At 35.5% G+C, this 17,086-nt stretch overlaps 1 protein-coding gene across 1 annotated transcript in view; it reads right to left on the bottom strand.

The window, feature by feature from the left end:
* Positions 1-17,086, bottom strand: part of LOC150105771 (sister chromatid cohesion protein PDS5 homolog B-like) — a 699,562-nt gene that overhangs the window by 558,962 nt on the left and 123,514 nt on the right. The window contains exons 5-6 of the mRNA XM_090394553.1: positions 13,019-13,116; positions 6,570-6,696 (exon numbers count right to left, since the gene is read on the bottom strand). Coding sequence (XP_090250679.1) covers positions 6,570-6,696; positions 13,019-13,116 — 225 coding nt within the window. The remainder of the gene's footprint in view (positions 1-6,569; positions 6,697-13,018; positions 13,117-17,086) is intronic.

Here is a 17,086-nt window from a genome sequence, read left to right as displayed (position 1 = left end):
ACAGTAATACAGCTCCTAGGAGCTAAGTTCACATTATGGGTAAATACCAAGAAAAGTGATTGGAGCTTGCTCCACCCTTACTATGAGTTGCCTCAGTTTGCACTATCAAATGGGTCAGGTGCACTATCCAGGTATTTGCTTACGCTTGGAATCGCCGAACTTTATACAGTTTCTATATTCAGCATGAAACTCTTTGAGTTTCTTATTCGGCTAAGAAACAATAAAATAATGTTTTTATGGAAGGGGACTCACCTCCTTCCACTTACGTCATCAACTCTCCTCCGTATGTATAGTTAAAGTGAAGTTAAATTTTCATTTTTGTTTTATCTATTCATTGTGTTTATTCTTTTTATGTAAGATTTTATGCATTTTCATTACGCTTGTATACAATCTTATGCATGAAGTACTGTTGTAAAGGTTTAAATAAACAATCATCTTGGGTTCGGGAAAGGATTAATCCATTTTACATTAATTCTTATGGGAAAATGGTTTCAGTTTTCGAATAATTCGGTTTCCGAACAGCCTTCGGAAATGAATTAAGTTCAACAACCGAGGTTCCACTGTATTTGAAATACTGTAAATTCATTATAATATTCAGTTATAAAGTTTTTTTTCCTAAAAAATGTGTACAAAAAAGGGTGTGCTTCTTATAGGCTGGTGCGTCTTATACACTAGCAAATACGGTATATATACATATATATATATATTTAACATGCTCAAAACTAAATGGTGATCACTACTAATCGAAGGTGAGTAAGCTGATCTCATATGGAGATAGCAGGGTTTTTTCTCCCGGAAACTCAGGTTTTTCATCCCGCATACAGACAAATCGGCCCTTCAGAACACACGCAATTTACAGACAAAAAATACTAGTTGTGGTGGTGGTGGGCGGTAGATGGCATTGATGGAGATGATTCGTAGTAGAGGTTTGGTGTAGTGGTTGAGACAGTTGTAGGTGTCCTCCCACGATGAGTCTTCGGACTCCTTGGAGGTGTCAGGAATAATAATAATAATAATAATAATATAGTCTTGTGTCTGGAACCAACGTGAAGATATCACTATCAACAATAACATAGTCAATAAGGCCGTCGTTTTTTTTTTTTTTTTTTTTTTTTTTTAATTTTTTGTATATTCTATCCATGTGAATAGTGCACATCTTTATGCTGGAACATGGTGTTACCAATGATTAGTCCATGTGCTGAATAGAAATCGAGCAGGTATTTTCTATTATTATTATGTTTGCTCTTTTTCCCAAAACCGTTCTATATTTTTAAGTATAATTTACTACTCTGCTATTTAGATCTCTGACAAGGACTAATTTCTCCTTTTTCTTTGTGTTAGTTGCCTTTTCTAATACAAAATTAGAAAAGGCACTTAACCTCAAAAAATTCCTCTACCTCAGTAAAACTTTTAATGCAACCATGGATACAAAAAAGCCACACTGTTCAATCCCCATTTACTGTACAGGAAACAGAGGGATGGAGGATTTCTTGAAAGAACAGAAAGGTGTAAAGATGAGGGAAAACAATTCCTCTTTTAATGATAAGAGAGGAATGCTGTTTCCTAAGGGTGAACTGAAAACAGTAATACGTGTACAGATTCTGATGTGCTGTTTGGTGTGAGGGATGGACAAGAGAACTTTCTAAAATAATGATGAAAACCATCAACACTCAGCTTCTACACTACCTTGAATTTTCTCAAGTAATAAACAATTGCTGGTATAGATTCTGCTGCAGTTAACAAATGCCATGAAAGAGTGTAAAAAATTTCAAGTGGTCGCTGTTGATGTCTCAAGGGCATCTGACCGAATTTAGCACACAGGCCTATTAACTAATTTTCATCATATAGTCTGTCTACTGGCTTCTGCAACTAGGATTTCCAGATTTCTAACTGAATGCAAATTACATGTGATGATGGATAGAGCTTTACCCTCAAACTCTGCAAATAATTCCAATGTTCCAGGGCCCAGGTCTTTCACATATTCCTCTGTTTCATGTGAATGGTCTTGTACTACATATGAAGGTGGTCTGAAAAGCTCTCGGCCATAGTATGGCAACACTATCAGTACGGTTTTTTTTTTTTTTTCTAAGTTGGTACATCTGTCATAAGCATCCATGTGAAATTGCAAGTCATTCTATCAAAGTAGTGTTTTATACAGCTGTCTGATACAAAAGTGTTGTCTGTATACCTTGAAATGAATAAAATTGAGTATTATGCAGTTATAAATTCTTTGAAAAAGAAGGTTTAACACCAAAAGAAAATTATTCGAAAATTATTTGACGTCTCCTCTTTATTCCACTCAAGGAAACTTTAGAGCTAATCCAAGCTAAATTTTCTCCCGATATCTCAGCCTTATTTCAGTTCACAATGAACTCAGGCTATTTCGTTTGGCAGGGAAAATTCTACAAACAGAGGGGACAGCCATGGGTTCACCACTCTCCCCACCCTTGGCTAATTTCTTTATGGAGACCTTTGAAGAAAAAGCCTTAGCCTCTGCCCCACAAAAACCAACCCTATGGCTTCGCTACGTTGATGATGTGTTCGCTATTTGGCCACATGGCTCTGAAACACTTCTCTCCTTCTTAACACACTTAAATAACCAACACCCCAGAATCAAATTCACCCTGGAAAAAGAGGAAAAAACAGCCTCCCTTTCCTAGACACACTAGTCACCCGCCAGCCTAATGGAACCTTGGTTTTCTCAGTTTACAGAAACCCACCCATACAGGCAGATACATTCACCAACAATCCCCCCCCCCTCACAACAATATGGAGTAGTGAAAACACTTACAACAGGGCTAAACTAATCTGTTCAAACGACTTGGCCCTAAACGCTGAACTAAATCACATCCTCAACACTTTCTCAGCCAATGGCTACCCCCTCAAAAAAGTCCAAAAAATATTAGAACCTACAAACCACAGATTCGCCCCCCCCACACACACACAACAAGGATTACTCTAAATCCATCACCATTCCCTACATCCGAGGCACCTCGGAAAAGATTACCAAAATCTTAAAAAAGCATGACCTGACCTCCTGTTACAAACCTTACAGAAAATTGGCATCCCTTATCCGCTCCACTAAAGACCAATCACTTCCCCTAGACCTACCTGGTGTATACCAGGTCCCTTGCAGTTATAAACTGTCTTACTTTGGCCAAACAGGCAGGACAGTGAATATCAGAATTTCTGAACACAAGGACTACATCCGGTTTCACAAGTACAGCCATTCTGGTCTTGCAGACCATGCTCTGGATACATGCCACAGAATACGGTGGAAGAAAGCTACAGTAATACACCGTAGCAAATACAAATTCGAAAGACTATTTATGGAATCAGCCTCAGCCCTAAGAAATTCTCCAAACCTCAACAAATTTGGTTGTATGAGACTTCCCCAAATTTGGGAGGCTTACATCAGCAGACCTTCAGCCCAACGGCCAAGAACACCTACTTAGCCAGCTAGAGGGCACCATCAGGACTTTTAGGAGAACAATAGCTTCATCTCTTCATTCCCAGTTACTGTGTTTATAGCGCCTATGTGCAAGTGCCTTTTTTTGTAAGTTCCTTTAGAAAATGGCAACGTGAGGTTGCCGAAATATCGGAAAATATTTATTAAAGTATAATTTAATTTACATCCTTAACTACGTTGTTCAATTCCTTAAGTGTTTTAATAATCATGTCTAATTAATAAATCTAATTCTAAGAATAGTGAAGAATTCCAAGAATTGCCATATATGACAATTTCAAAAGACGTGCAAAATATGACGTCATCATGACTGCATGTCAACATGTGACCATATATGGAAGTTTCAATAGACATGTGCATGTGCACAATGGAAGTCCAGGCCTATATAAGCCGATACCTAAAGAAGAAATCTGGTGGGACTCTGTCTTAGGGTTTTCACCTTGTCTTATCTGGGTCTGCCACTGTGTGAGGTCCATTGTAGGTAATCGAAAGAGAAGCCTTGTAAGTCTCAAGGTTCCTATAGGACACAGAATAATCGACGACTCGAAGAAAGAAGAAACCTGGTGGGAAATCAAGAATGAGCCAGCAGAAGGAAAGAAGGATAAAAGGGAGCACCTTCATGTGAACAAAAATTTATGTTTGAGGCAGTGTTGAAAGCGAATTGTAAGTACTTATGTATATGATAATTCCGAACAAGAGTGTACATCAACACTACACAATCAGTGAAGACAAACTAAAATGACCTGAATAACAAGCAGAATCATGTGTGTGGAGAGCGACAGTAGCACTCTTCATGGTGATTCCTGTAGTTAATGCTGATGGATAGATAGCATATGTCAAAATCTGTTTAAAATCATACTGTCCATTCTGTTGCAGTTAATCGAGTTTTGCAGAACTTGTTTTTGTAGAACTCCAAGAACAGTCTCTCTAATTTGAATGGAGATCTGTAAAGTAGCCTGGTTTTCTTCCATCTTATGAAGTGATCTTTCTCTATAGCATGTTGAGATAATCCACTTTTTGGTTCTCCATTCCAGATGTATTTTTTGTGTTCTTTTCTCCTGACCAAGTAGTTCATCCTGTCTATCCGAAATACTGAGTTCCACACTGGCAGGGGATGCTGGAGACACTAGGGAAGGAGAGAGGATCTAGGTGATTTGTCTTAGGCAGGCAGAAATTTTGTTTAGAGGTTTGTATACAGTTCTGATTGTGTGTCACTTCAAAAGGGAATGAACACAGTTTATCATAGTGCCTCTGATGTAGGGTAAGGATGTAGTGTATGAGTAGTCGGGTTTAGAGATGGAGGGGGGGGGGATTTTTTTTTTTTTTTTTTTGAAGAGTTTGGCCAGGTTTTTTTTTTTTTTTGTTGTATCCATTTTGTTAAAAAGATGTGAATAGTCTGTTGTTCCAGGTGCATTGCTTGTGCTGAGGATGAAATTTGTGCTGCCTTGGAAGTTAAGGATTTGAAAATTCCAAGCTTCTTGGCAGGATGGTGGTGTGAAATGGCATGTAGATATCTTCCTGCGTGTGTGCTTATGATAAACGGAATATATAACGGACCCATCTGCTTGCCTTGTATTAAAGTATCCAAGAAGGCAAGAGCCCCTTCTTTTTCTTTTTCTTCTTCCACAGTGAAACTAATATGAGGATGGAGATTATTGAGGAAATGTACAAAGTTAGACAGTGCCTGTGGGCAATGCAGCCAAATTTCAAAGAAATCTGCTATATACCTCAACCATACTTTGGAGTTGAGGGGGACAGAATTAAGTGCCAAAGATTCAAAGGATTCCATGCATAATTGCAATGGGAATGAAAGTGGGGAGCTCACTGCTACACCTTCACAATTTGTTTAAAGAGCTAGTTTTTCTAGCTAAATTACCCTGATTTAAGGCAATGCTTGGAGTATGGAAATAGTCGGGGGGAGGGGGTAAATTTTGAAAAACAGAACTATTGTATAATCTACTCAAACATTATTAAAAAGAGACAGCATATCAAAGTTTACTATGGTTCTGCTATAATTGAAGGTTTTGTATGATGTTTTTAAAGTGCATGGAGCTTTCTATGCAAGACAATGTCTTGCCAACATGTTTGATAAGTTCAGATGCCAAGTGTTTTGCTAGTTCATAGATGGGACAATTTATCGAATCAGTGATGGGGTGCAACAGGGATCCAGGTTTATGGACTTTAGGTAGCCCACATAGTCAATGTATGCAAATAAAAAATTTTTAGTTTGGACACAGTTTCAGTAAGATGAAAGAAAGACAAGCTACTTTACAAATCCTGGTTCAAATGAGAGGGACAGTTCCTGGTAGTTGGGCCAAGTTTTGCAAAACCCAATTAACTGCAACAGAATGGATGGTATGATTTCAAACGGATTTAGGCCCTATCTACCATCAGCATTAAAAACAGGAATAACCACAAAGAGCATCACTGTCACTCTCTAGGCGCATGACTGTCCTTGTTATTCATGTCATTTTTGTTTGTCTTTGATGATTGTGTAGTATTAAATTGCCTCTGATAATGCAAACTTAAGCTAGCGAAACGTCAGCTTTAAATAATTAATTTAAGCAATTAAATTATTTGTTTACATTCGGGTGTCCACATAGCTTTATGTTCCAGAAACTTTGACATGACAGCAACAGCTACAGAATGGAATCAAAGTGCCATATAATTTTAAATAACTTAAATAGGCTAAAAGTTGACCAATTTGCACTCTCATTCCATGGCCTTAGCAGCACTGGAATGATCAAATCACAACTAAAATTAAAATGGCTCAATAAACTTTTATAAAGATTACAAAGCTGATAAATGAAATTGTGAAGTTCAGACAGAGTGAGCCTGTTATACAGATGCATACAAACAGGCAAAATACCAATTATTTACCTAAGCATGGTTAAAAATTGCCCCTATAAATTCTTAAATAATGTTTAATGTGATAATATTATTACATGCAATCATATCAGTAATATTATCACACTTAAGACATTTAAAAGAATACGTCCAATAAAGCTATAAATACAAGTCAAATAAAGCAATAAAGCTGAGAAAGAGAGAGGGAGATTTTATTTGCACTTTACTATATCATTATTAAGTACGTAACACCTACCTTCTTTGGTTCAATTATGTGCAGAAGAATAATGTCTAGTAACTCCTGAGATACAGTGTCAGCCTCACTAATAAGTGGACACATCAAATCCAGCATAAAATTTTTCACTTTTGTAGAGTGATTATCACTAAGAGAAAACATAAAATAAAATAAATAATTTTCTCTGAAATTTATAGTCAGTTTAATACTGTCTTAATGTAGTTTTACAAGGATAGGATATTAGATATGCTCATATATTTATAATACTCAAATCATCTTACGATTTCTCAAGAGATTATTATTATTATCCCAAGACTCTCATGGAATCCAAACCTCATTGTGAGAAATCCCATTATCAACACACAGCTCACCATACTGTACTTTATGTACATTTAAATTCTGCAGACACCACAATCTCAGGCAAAAAAGTTGCTTCTCACTCCCTTACTCACACCCTCTTTATAAGGCTTCCAAAGATGATCTCTTGTTCTCTCCCCATTTTATGAAACCTCTTAACCCCTTACCAACTTGTATGTCCCCATCCACCAAACTCTAAAATTTGCATCTTCTCAATCTTTCTTCATAGTCAACATTCCAGAGACCAGAAATTACCTTAGTTAATTGCCTCTGGACCCTTTTCAATATCTCTTCTCTAATCTAATCCTGTGGCCTCTTCTTTTAAGAGGGTTGCAACTGATGAACAGTCTGCTTCTATGTCTCTCTATCTCCTGCTTCTGTAAGATGCTTGCGTGTCCGGTCTTTGATGTTGTCTTTCCATTGCAGTCAGGGCCTTCCTCTCCCTCCCTCCACCATCCCCTGTAATACTATTCTGGGGAGCTCTCTAGAAGAACCCTCATTAAATGTCCTGCAAAAGCTACTTTTCTTCTTTGGATACTAGCCATATAGTCTCTTTTCACCTTGACTGTCCAGCTGATTCAAATATCACTTCATTCTTTTGAAAACCAAGTAACCAAATCTGTGCACAGTAGTCCATATGTGGCCTGATCAGAGCCTCACATAATGGAACCAGAATCTCCTTACATCTGCAAGTCAGTGTCCTCTGCATCATTGCCAGAATTCATTGGGTTGTCCTAACAATTATGGCAATGTGTTCTCTAAATTTTAGATCCCTATCCAATACCCTAAGATCTCTGATTTCCTCCATGTCCAACAATATATCCCCACCAAAAATAAATTCTACATCCCATCTTTGTTTTCCAAATTTTAAAACCTTACACTTTATAACATTGAACTGGCATCTCCACAACCATGCTCATTCACTCAGTATCAAGTTTTCTTCTAAGGCCAAAACATCTGCTCTACTTCTCACAATTCTTTCCAAGTTTGCATTATCAGCAAACAACTGCATATCCCAATTCAAATCCTCTCCAATATCATTAACAAACAAGTTAAACAGCAATGGCCCTGAAACAGACCCCCCCCCCTGAGGCACATCACTAGTGACTTTCCTCTTCTGGGATATTGCTCCCCCATACACAACTTGCTGATATTTATCAGATAGCCAATCTCCAATCCAATGCCCTAGTTTAATGTTCATCTAGTTTTGCCCATCAATTTATGTGGTAATCTATCAAAAGCCTTTGCAAAATATCAGTATACTGCAGTGTACCCATCTTCCACATCCAATGCTGCTGTCACCTTAATGTAATAAATAAGTAGATTACTAAAACATGACTTCCTTTAGCAAATCTGTGCTGTCCATCAAAGATAATGCCATTCCCAATTCTGAATCTTGATTCTCACTGGCCTCTATAATAGTTTAACCACAAAACCTTACACACAGATTAACCTATAATTTGATGCTTGAGTTCTGTCACCTCCTTTATGAAGCAGTACAATCTTACCTTAATTCCACTCCTTTGGAATTTGATCCAATGTAAGACTCATATTAAACAAATATGTCAAGGCAGATGACAACTCCCTGGCACATTCCTTCAAAACACATGGTGACATATCATCAAGTCTCAAGTGGATTTTAGAAACAAGACTGTTGAACATTGTCTTGATTCTTCTTACTGATTTCCGAAGGCATGATTTTCTCTCTGGTATAATTTAATTTCTGCCTATTCATTCTATCTAGTTTACTTCTCAGAACACACTTTATCAGCAAACAGATGGCACAATGACCTCTTTCCCTTACACTGGCTAATTTTGTCATGAAACATTTTAAACATCTTCTCTGTGAATGACTTTCAGTTTGGTACAGATATGTAAATGACATAATTTGAATCTTAGTACAAGGATTCTGTGGGAATGGAAAGATGCATGACAATCCCATTGCACAAAGGTAGTGGAAAAGACTGGTGTGTGTGTGTGTGTGTGTGTGTGTGTGTGTGTGTGTGTGTGTGTGTGTGTGTGTGTGTGTGTGTGTGTGTGTCTAACTACTGACCTACAAATATCTTGGGAGTGGTGGCAGTGGTGAAGATTTTGGAAAAGTTGGTAAAAGCTTAGATAGAAATGGGATGACAGAGAATCTATACTTTGCAAAGAACAGCATGAGTTTATGAAGGGAAGCCATAATTGAGCAACCTGCTCACATTTTATAATTATCTTACAGCTGATTTAGACAAGTGGAATGGATATGCCATAGTACATTTGCACTTTCCAAAGCTTTTGAAAGGATACAGTATGGAGGACTGTTACATAAGTTATGGAATGAGACTGGATTATCAACTATTAGCACTGATAAGAGGACAGTTGACTGACATATCAAAAAAGTGGTGTGTGTGGAGATAGTGAGTGTGCAAGATTTAAGGTGACCGGGGGGGGGGGTCAATCCTTGGTCCACTGTTATTCAATATTTACATTAATGACATCAGGAAGGATTTGACAGGTCATGTACAGCAGTTTGCTGATGATGTAAAGATGGGCAAAGTCATAAGGCATATGACTGACTTGCAGCATTTGTAAATTATTGAATAAGCTGGAGATGTGGGCATGTGAAACTAGCTATCATTTCAATGTTATTAATCATAATTTTCATTTTTGCAAAATTCATTGTTTATGACACCTTGTCCGTGGAACTTCCAAAATTCTTTCAGTGAAGCATCTCTCCAGCTGTTCCCAGGTGTTTATCAGATCCTGTGATTCAGCCTGCTTGGGCCATTCTAGAAGATAAGCTGCTTCATCACAGAACATTAAAATGTACAATTAATCCATTCTAGATTACTATACTATTTTTCAGATTATCTTGAAAGTAGTAGAATAAGCTACATTTCCAGCTTTTCTTACCATTCGTACTATAGGCTTACGTTGCATAAAATAGTTCCTTAAAGTTTTTACGTTATCACATCGTGTGCTACTTTGTATATAATTATTTTACTACTTCCTTACTTGCTGATGCTAGAATTATATGTTTCATACCATTAAATTGTTACAGAGAACTTATTTTTGGAATCTCTGCTATATTTAGGATAAAACCAGTGGAGACCACATGATAGATAATAGCATTTTCCAAAAATAAGTTCCCTGTAACAATTTAATGGTATGAAACATATAATTCTAGCATCGGCAAGTAATGAAATAGTAAAATAATTATATACAAAGTACCACACAACGTGATAATGTAAAAAATTTAAAGAACTATTTTATGCAATATAAGCCTATAGTATGAATGGTAAGAAAAGCTGGAAATGTAGCTTATTCCACTACTTCCAAGATAACCTGGAAAAAAGAGTATAGAATATGGTATCTCTTCTTTGGAGAAAGACTACCCATTTTTTTGTTAGGGAAGATGAGATGAGCGATATCTAGGAAAACAGCACTGAGGTAGATTTTTGTATAAAAAGTATTATGTAAATTATCTATGTAAAGGATTTAATATATCCATTAATATTTTTAATATTATGGAAAACCACCAGTTAACTCTGAAGTCAACTTATTCATTTAACATAATACAGAAATTTGTGAGTAAATGTAAGCAAAAGAATATTTATTCTTGTTGTGCTGAATGTTTTTTTTTTTTTTTTACCTTTATTTCTTCGATCTGCTTTCATGAATGCTTCTAATTATGGAAGTTTATTTTTCACTTGGTTAGACTATACAATAAATTTAGTTTAATCCTTTATCCAAGTGTAAGCAAACAAAGTTTGCACCTGAAAATATCTTCAGGACTGGGGTAAGGTAGTGCAACACCAGGAACTCTGAGCAAAGATGGACCAAGCTCTCATCACTCCTTGTCTCAGTATCTCCCATAATGCAAAGCACATCTCCTTGCAGACATGTATACTGCTATGCATTAAGGGAAGGGGCCACTACCCAGACTGGTTTCAACCTTTATTGAGGTCTCATCAGTGGGAAGCATACCCAACACGGAGATACGAAGGCAGAAGCAATAGGAGAGGTCATATTTACCTATAGGAGTTGCCAACAAGTGTACCACCTTATTATTGAATTACTCGGGATTTAGAGAAAGATGTTGGAAGTTTATTTTTCACTTGGTTAGACTATATATAAATTTAGTTTAATCCTTTATCCAAGTGTAAGCAAACAAAGTTTGCACCTAAAAATATCTTCAGGACTGTGGTAAGGTAGTGCAACACCAGGCAAAGATGGACCAAGCTCTCATCACTCCCTGTCTCAGTATCTCCCATAATGCAAAGCACATCTCCTTGCAGACATGTATACTGCCTTACCCCAGTCCTGAAGATATTTTCAGGTACAAACTTTGTCTGCTTACACTTGGATAAAAGATTAAACTAAATTTATTATATAGTCTAACCAAGTGAAAAATAAACTTCCAACATCTTTCTCTAAATCCAGAGTAATTCAATAATAAGGTGGTACACTTGTTGGCAACTCCTATAGGTAAATATGGCCTCTCCTATTACTCCTGCCTTAGTATCTCCATGTTGGGTATGCCTCCCACTGATGAGACCTCAATAAAGGTTGAAACCGGTCTGGGTAGTGGCCCTTCCCTTAATGCATAGCAGTATACATGTCTGCAAGGAGATGTGTTTTGCATTATGGGAGATACTGAGACAAGGAGTGATGAGAGAGCTTGGTCCATCTTTGCTCGGAGTTGCCTGGTGTTGCACTACCTTACCCTAGTCCTGAAGATATTTTCAGGTGCAAACTTTGTTTGCTTACACTTGGATAAAGGATTAAACTAAATTTATTATATAGCTTCTAATTATGATAAGAGTCTACAAGTAATAAAATAAGCAACAAAAGTAAAAAACTTAAATAGCAGTAAATATTCAAGAATGTTCAAGAAAAGCTGATTCATAGCAATAGTAACAGAATGGAAGATTACTGAAAGTACAGACAGCAAAAATAAGAAAAGAAAAAGATCCAGAGGAATGGATTAAGGTAGTTTTATGACTACCTTAAAAACAGCAAAGCAAAAGCTGATTGATTAGAGATCTAATAAATAATATATTATTTTGAAAGAAATTTGTTGATAGCTAATAATGAAATCTTAAATTTCTCGGACTATCACAGTATGTTACTGTGATAGTCTGAGAAATTTTTTTTTTATTTAAATTATTACAACATAATAAAAGCAAATAAGCAATACAATTTTCATTAATTTTTTAAGATTTTTTTTCCACATAAAATGCAAAAAAACAAAATCAAACACATATGGAATATAAATGTCAAAAAAATAACATTTATTTCTATGCTAATAGCACCTTTTGCTTATTTTCTAAAGGGGCAACACTGGTATTAAAACATTGCCTTTTTTTGTGGTTAAAATTAAGACATGAATACGTTGTAGAATAGAATAATAATAAAAAAAAGATTGGAGGCTTTTTATTTTAATTTCCTTGAGCTCTGAAGACAACTTACATGTTGAAATGGCTCACACAATGCAAAAAGAATATTTTATTTGTATATTTTTATCTTTAATTTTAAATTTCACAAAAAAATAATAAAAAATATAAAAAAAGAATTAAAAAACGATTGGAGGCTTTTTTAATTTCCTTGAGTTCTGAAGAAACTTATATGTTGAAATGGCTCATACAATGTAAAAAAAGATATTTTTACTTGTATGTTTTTATCTTTAATTTTAAATTTCAGTAGTTCATGCTTCATGTGAATCCATTATATCATCATTGTATGTATTTCTCTGTTTTTAATTTCCATATTTTTATCTTTACTCTATTTCCCTTCTGTGAAAAGCACTACACATTTTAAATCAAACTGACGTCTTTTTATAGCTCATTATTCTTTTAAATGTTCTGTTTATATTTTACTTCCCAATGTTGTTACATCAAAAGAATTTTAAAGGAAATACGACGATATGTCAAAGATTACATTTTTTCATATCACTTGTTTTTCTTTTTTTAATATATGTTTGAACGTATACTTTCATGTTTTAATTTTAACCACAAAAAAGCCACTTATGGGATGCTCCTTCAGAAAATAAGCAAAAGGTGCTATAAATACTGATGTCTATTTAGAGAAACAACATGAAAAATTACAGAAAAATAATATCTAATATTTACTTTACTATACTGAACATCAGGTTGAAGAGCTGGCAGAAAATAATTTGATTTTCTTCAATTTCTATGCAAATGTTAAAAGATTTAACCCATGCTAAGTTCTGAAAAAGAAAACAAAACCAAATTACATTATCATATTAAAAGCATAGAAAAAAATATGAAGCAATAAATCCACCATAAGTGAATAATGGACACTTGTTTCATGTACATAGTAAGAAAATTACTGTGTAGTGCTTTCATTAAAACACCAAACTGCACGGGTTCAGAAACCTTGTGATAACTAATCATGAATACATGTTTAGAAGAGGTATCTGTTTTATCAGGAATTTGATATATCAAATGCTAAATCATGCTCTTTATAAATAAAATCAAATCAGTCACAAGAAAAACACAAATAATTCTAGTTAAAATGTATACAGGTTTTATAATCTCATGATAGGAGATATATAATTAATTATTATTACTTATGGAGTCCAATGACTGATAACAAAATATCAACTATCATAAATATGGCTAGCAACCTTTTTTTTTTGTTCCCAACAACACTCATACAAATATTTGATTCACCTACTGGAGAAATTAAAAATTGCTTGCTCATTTCTTCACCAATTTCTTTGTAAAATTTCATATAATTGAAAATACCATGAAATCTACATTAACAGGTGAAAAAAAAAAGTGATTTTTTTTTTTTTTTGCTATACTATTCTATTAGAGTACTACTGTATTAGAGAATTGTTACTTTGTAAATTATTTCCAATCATAACTAAAATCCTTGTGTTCAGCAGTTTCTGTAATGGTGACTTTAAACTTCAGCTTCGTTTGTGCTGAAATATAGACATATGCTATTAAATCTATCGTATTCCTAAGACGAGGACTAATCAAAGTGGAGAACATTATGTTTTGAAAAGTCACAATCCTTTTTTTTTTTTTTATTAATCCACAATATGAGGACAATCAAATCCTCCGAGAATGAAAAAATCACTAAGGCAAGTGATGTGAAGTCACTGACTTTTATACCAGTTGCCCTATCCTGATTATATTTCAGGATAGGCATCAGGATAGGAAATATAAGCAAACAAAGTTTGCTTACACTTGGATAAACGATTAAACCAAGTATATAATTTCTTGGTATCTTTAATTTGTAGTATAACCAAGTGGAAAAACTTCCAACGACTATCTCTAATCCAGAGTATTTTAATAATAAGGTGTGATACATTTTGGCAACTCGTATATGAAAATATGACTTTTGCATTCCTCCAACCTTAGTATCACCTCTGATGAGGCCTCAATAAAGGTTGAAACTGGTCCGGATAGTGATCCTTCGTATAATGCAGAGCATTATATATACTAGTAAGGATATGTGCTTTGCATTATGGGATACTAAGGCAAGTGATGTGAAGTCATTGGCTTCTATACGAGTTACACTGTCCTGATTATATTTCATGCACAAACTTTGTTTGCTTAGACTTGAATAAAGGATTAAACCAAGTATATAACACAACGAGAATAAATGAATGAATGGGCAAGTAAGTGAGGTTACCAGTTCAACGTTGCAAACTGTATGGTTTTAAAATTTGGGAAGCAAATATGGAATGCAGAGTATATAAGAGGAGATGGATCCAAGGTGGTGGATAAGGAAAATTTATTGGACACATTATTAAAAGTTTAAAGTATAGAACAATAACTTATGGCACAAATGTGGAAGACACTGACTGATGTGTAAAAGTAAAGAGATTATGGTTCCATTGTATAAGGTCTTAATCAGGCTACATATGGCTTAATCTGTACACAGATTTGGTCACCAGGTTTTTCTAAAGGAATACTGGAAAGGATCCAGAGACAATTGACTTAGGTGATTTCAGGTCTCTGGAATGTTGATTATGAAGAAATACTGAGGAAATGCAATTTTGCAAAGTCTAGTGGATAGGAGAAAAAGTGACAGGGTGGGAGAGGGGACTACGATTGAAATGCATAAGTTATTATGATGATTCAGGCCTCCATGGAGTCAAAAGACTCATCGTGAGAGGTCTATCCTAGAAAACATTAAGTCTATCATACCACTCCTTGAACTCACTGTTTGTACTCTCACCACTCTGTCAGGCAATGCATTCCATGGTTCGACCACCCTCCTGCTGACAGGTTCCTTTCATAACTTCCAAGGATGGCCCTTATCCTCGCTTCCCCCCCCCATTCCACCAAGCAAAAGAACTCCCCCAGTGTCAACCCCTGAGATGCATAAGTTGGCAAGAGGATATTACCAGATTAATGTGGAAGAAGTTTTTCACAGAACAGAGATCCATACTACAAAATTCTATGAAAAAGTGATGAGGTTTTTTTATTTTTTTATTTTTTTGCAGAGAGAATGGTGAATAATTGAAATGTGTTACTTGAGAGTGTGAGTGTAGAGTGAATATGTTTAAGACACAGTTTGATTACTTGCATGTGTCGGGGGGAAGGGGGTGACATCTGTTGATGTCTTTTGACTCCATGGAGGTCTAATGATAATAATTAATGATACAAAAACCTCAAGTATGTCACTTGAATAAAGATAACTACTAGGTATTGCTACTTGCAATTTTTAATAATGCACTAACACCATGTGAAGAATGTGTAAGTTCCTAAAAACTTTCCAAAGGTCACAGAAAAATGAATAAAGTATTACAGTGCACGATAAAATTATCATCAAGTCATCATTTGCCGGCCTGGTTGGCCGAGTGGTTAGGGTATCTGCTCTCCTGGATTACAGGTGTTTTTGTATGATATAAACAACATATGCTTTTTCAGTCAATTCTATGTAAAGTGTTCAGGGCATGATCAGAAACAGGATGCACAATACCTATCAGAAAAAAGGAACATAAACGACATGTTAAATATAATAACTATGGTCAAACTGGTCTTTCTGATCATGCTCTGAATAGTGTACTGCACTGTCATCACCTTTCATTCATGGAAACCTTAACTACATAACTCCATACCTTTCTACTCCCTGTTCCACCAAGCAAAAGAACACCCCCCAGGGTCAACCCTGAGATGCATAAGTTGGCAAGAGGTTATTACCAGATTAATGTGGAAGAGGTTTTTCACAGAACAGAGATCTATTCTACAAAATTCTATGAAATAGTGATGAGGAGGTTTTTTATTTATTTTTTTTCTGCAGGGAGAATGGTGAATAATTGAAATGTGTTACCTGAGAGTGTGAGTATAGAGTGAATATATTTAAGACACAGTTTGATTACTTGTATGTGTCGGGCGGGGGGGGGTGACATCCATTGACAAGTCTTTTGACTCCATGGAGGTCTAATGATAATAATTAATGATACAAAAACTTCAAGTATGTCACTTGAACAAAGATAACTACTAGCTATTGCTGCTTGCAATTTTTAATAATGCACTAACACCATGTGAAGAATGTGTAAGTTCCTAAAAACTTTACAAAAGTCACAGAATAATGGATAAAGTATTATGGTGCACAATGAAATTAACATCAAGTCATCATTTGCCGGCTTGGTTGGGCGAGTGGTTAGCGTATCCGATCTCTAGCTAAAAGGCTGCGGGTTCGAATCCCACTGCAGGCATGGATGTTTGTCTGTTAAAATATATACCGGTGGTGGTAGTTGGCAGTAGATGGCATTGGTGTAGATTATGAAGATAGTTGCGGTTTGTGGAGTCGTGGAGACAGAGAGTTGTAGAGTAGGTGCCCTCCCTTGATGAGTCTTTGGACTCCCTGGAGGTGTTATGTAATAATAATTTATAATATTCTATATTAGCTATTGAAACCTTACTAGATTCTTTAAAAATTCTTTCAAAACAGAACTTGTGTTATGTTTTGAAACGGAATCAGTGGAAGCTGAATGGACAAACTGGAAATGAAAACTGGACTGAAAAAGGATGCGATACCCAATCCTTTCCTTTAGTGTTATACAGTGATCAGCATTCATTTTTACACAAATTATGGACTCTACAACCATGTTATAAATAATTATTTTAATTTCCCAATGTTTTGACCTTCATATTAAGGTTATCATCATCTAGAGTATACACATATATATACAGAAACAAGCTAAATTACAT

The sequence above is a fragment of the Typopeltis vanoorti genome, chromosome 6, assembly GCF_054136105.1.
Source record: "Typopeltis vanoorti isolate ZY-2024b chromosome 6, IOZ_Tvanoo_1.0, whole genome shotgun sequence".
Classification (NCBI taxonomy): Eukaryota; Metazoa; Arthropoda; class Arachnida; order Uropygi; family Thelyphonidae; genus Typopeltis; species Typopeltis vanoorti.
This window is presented reverse-complemented; position numbering and strand designations above follow the sequence as displayed.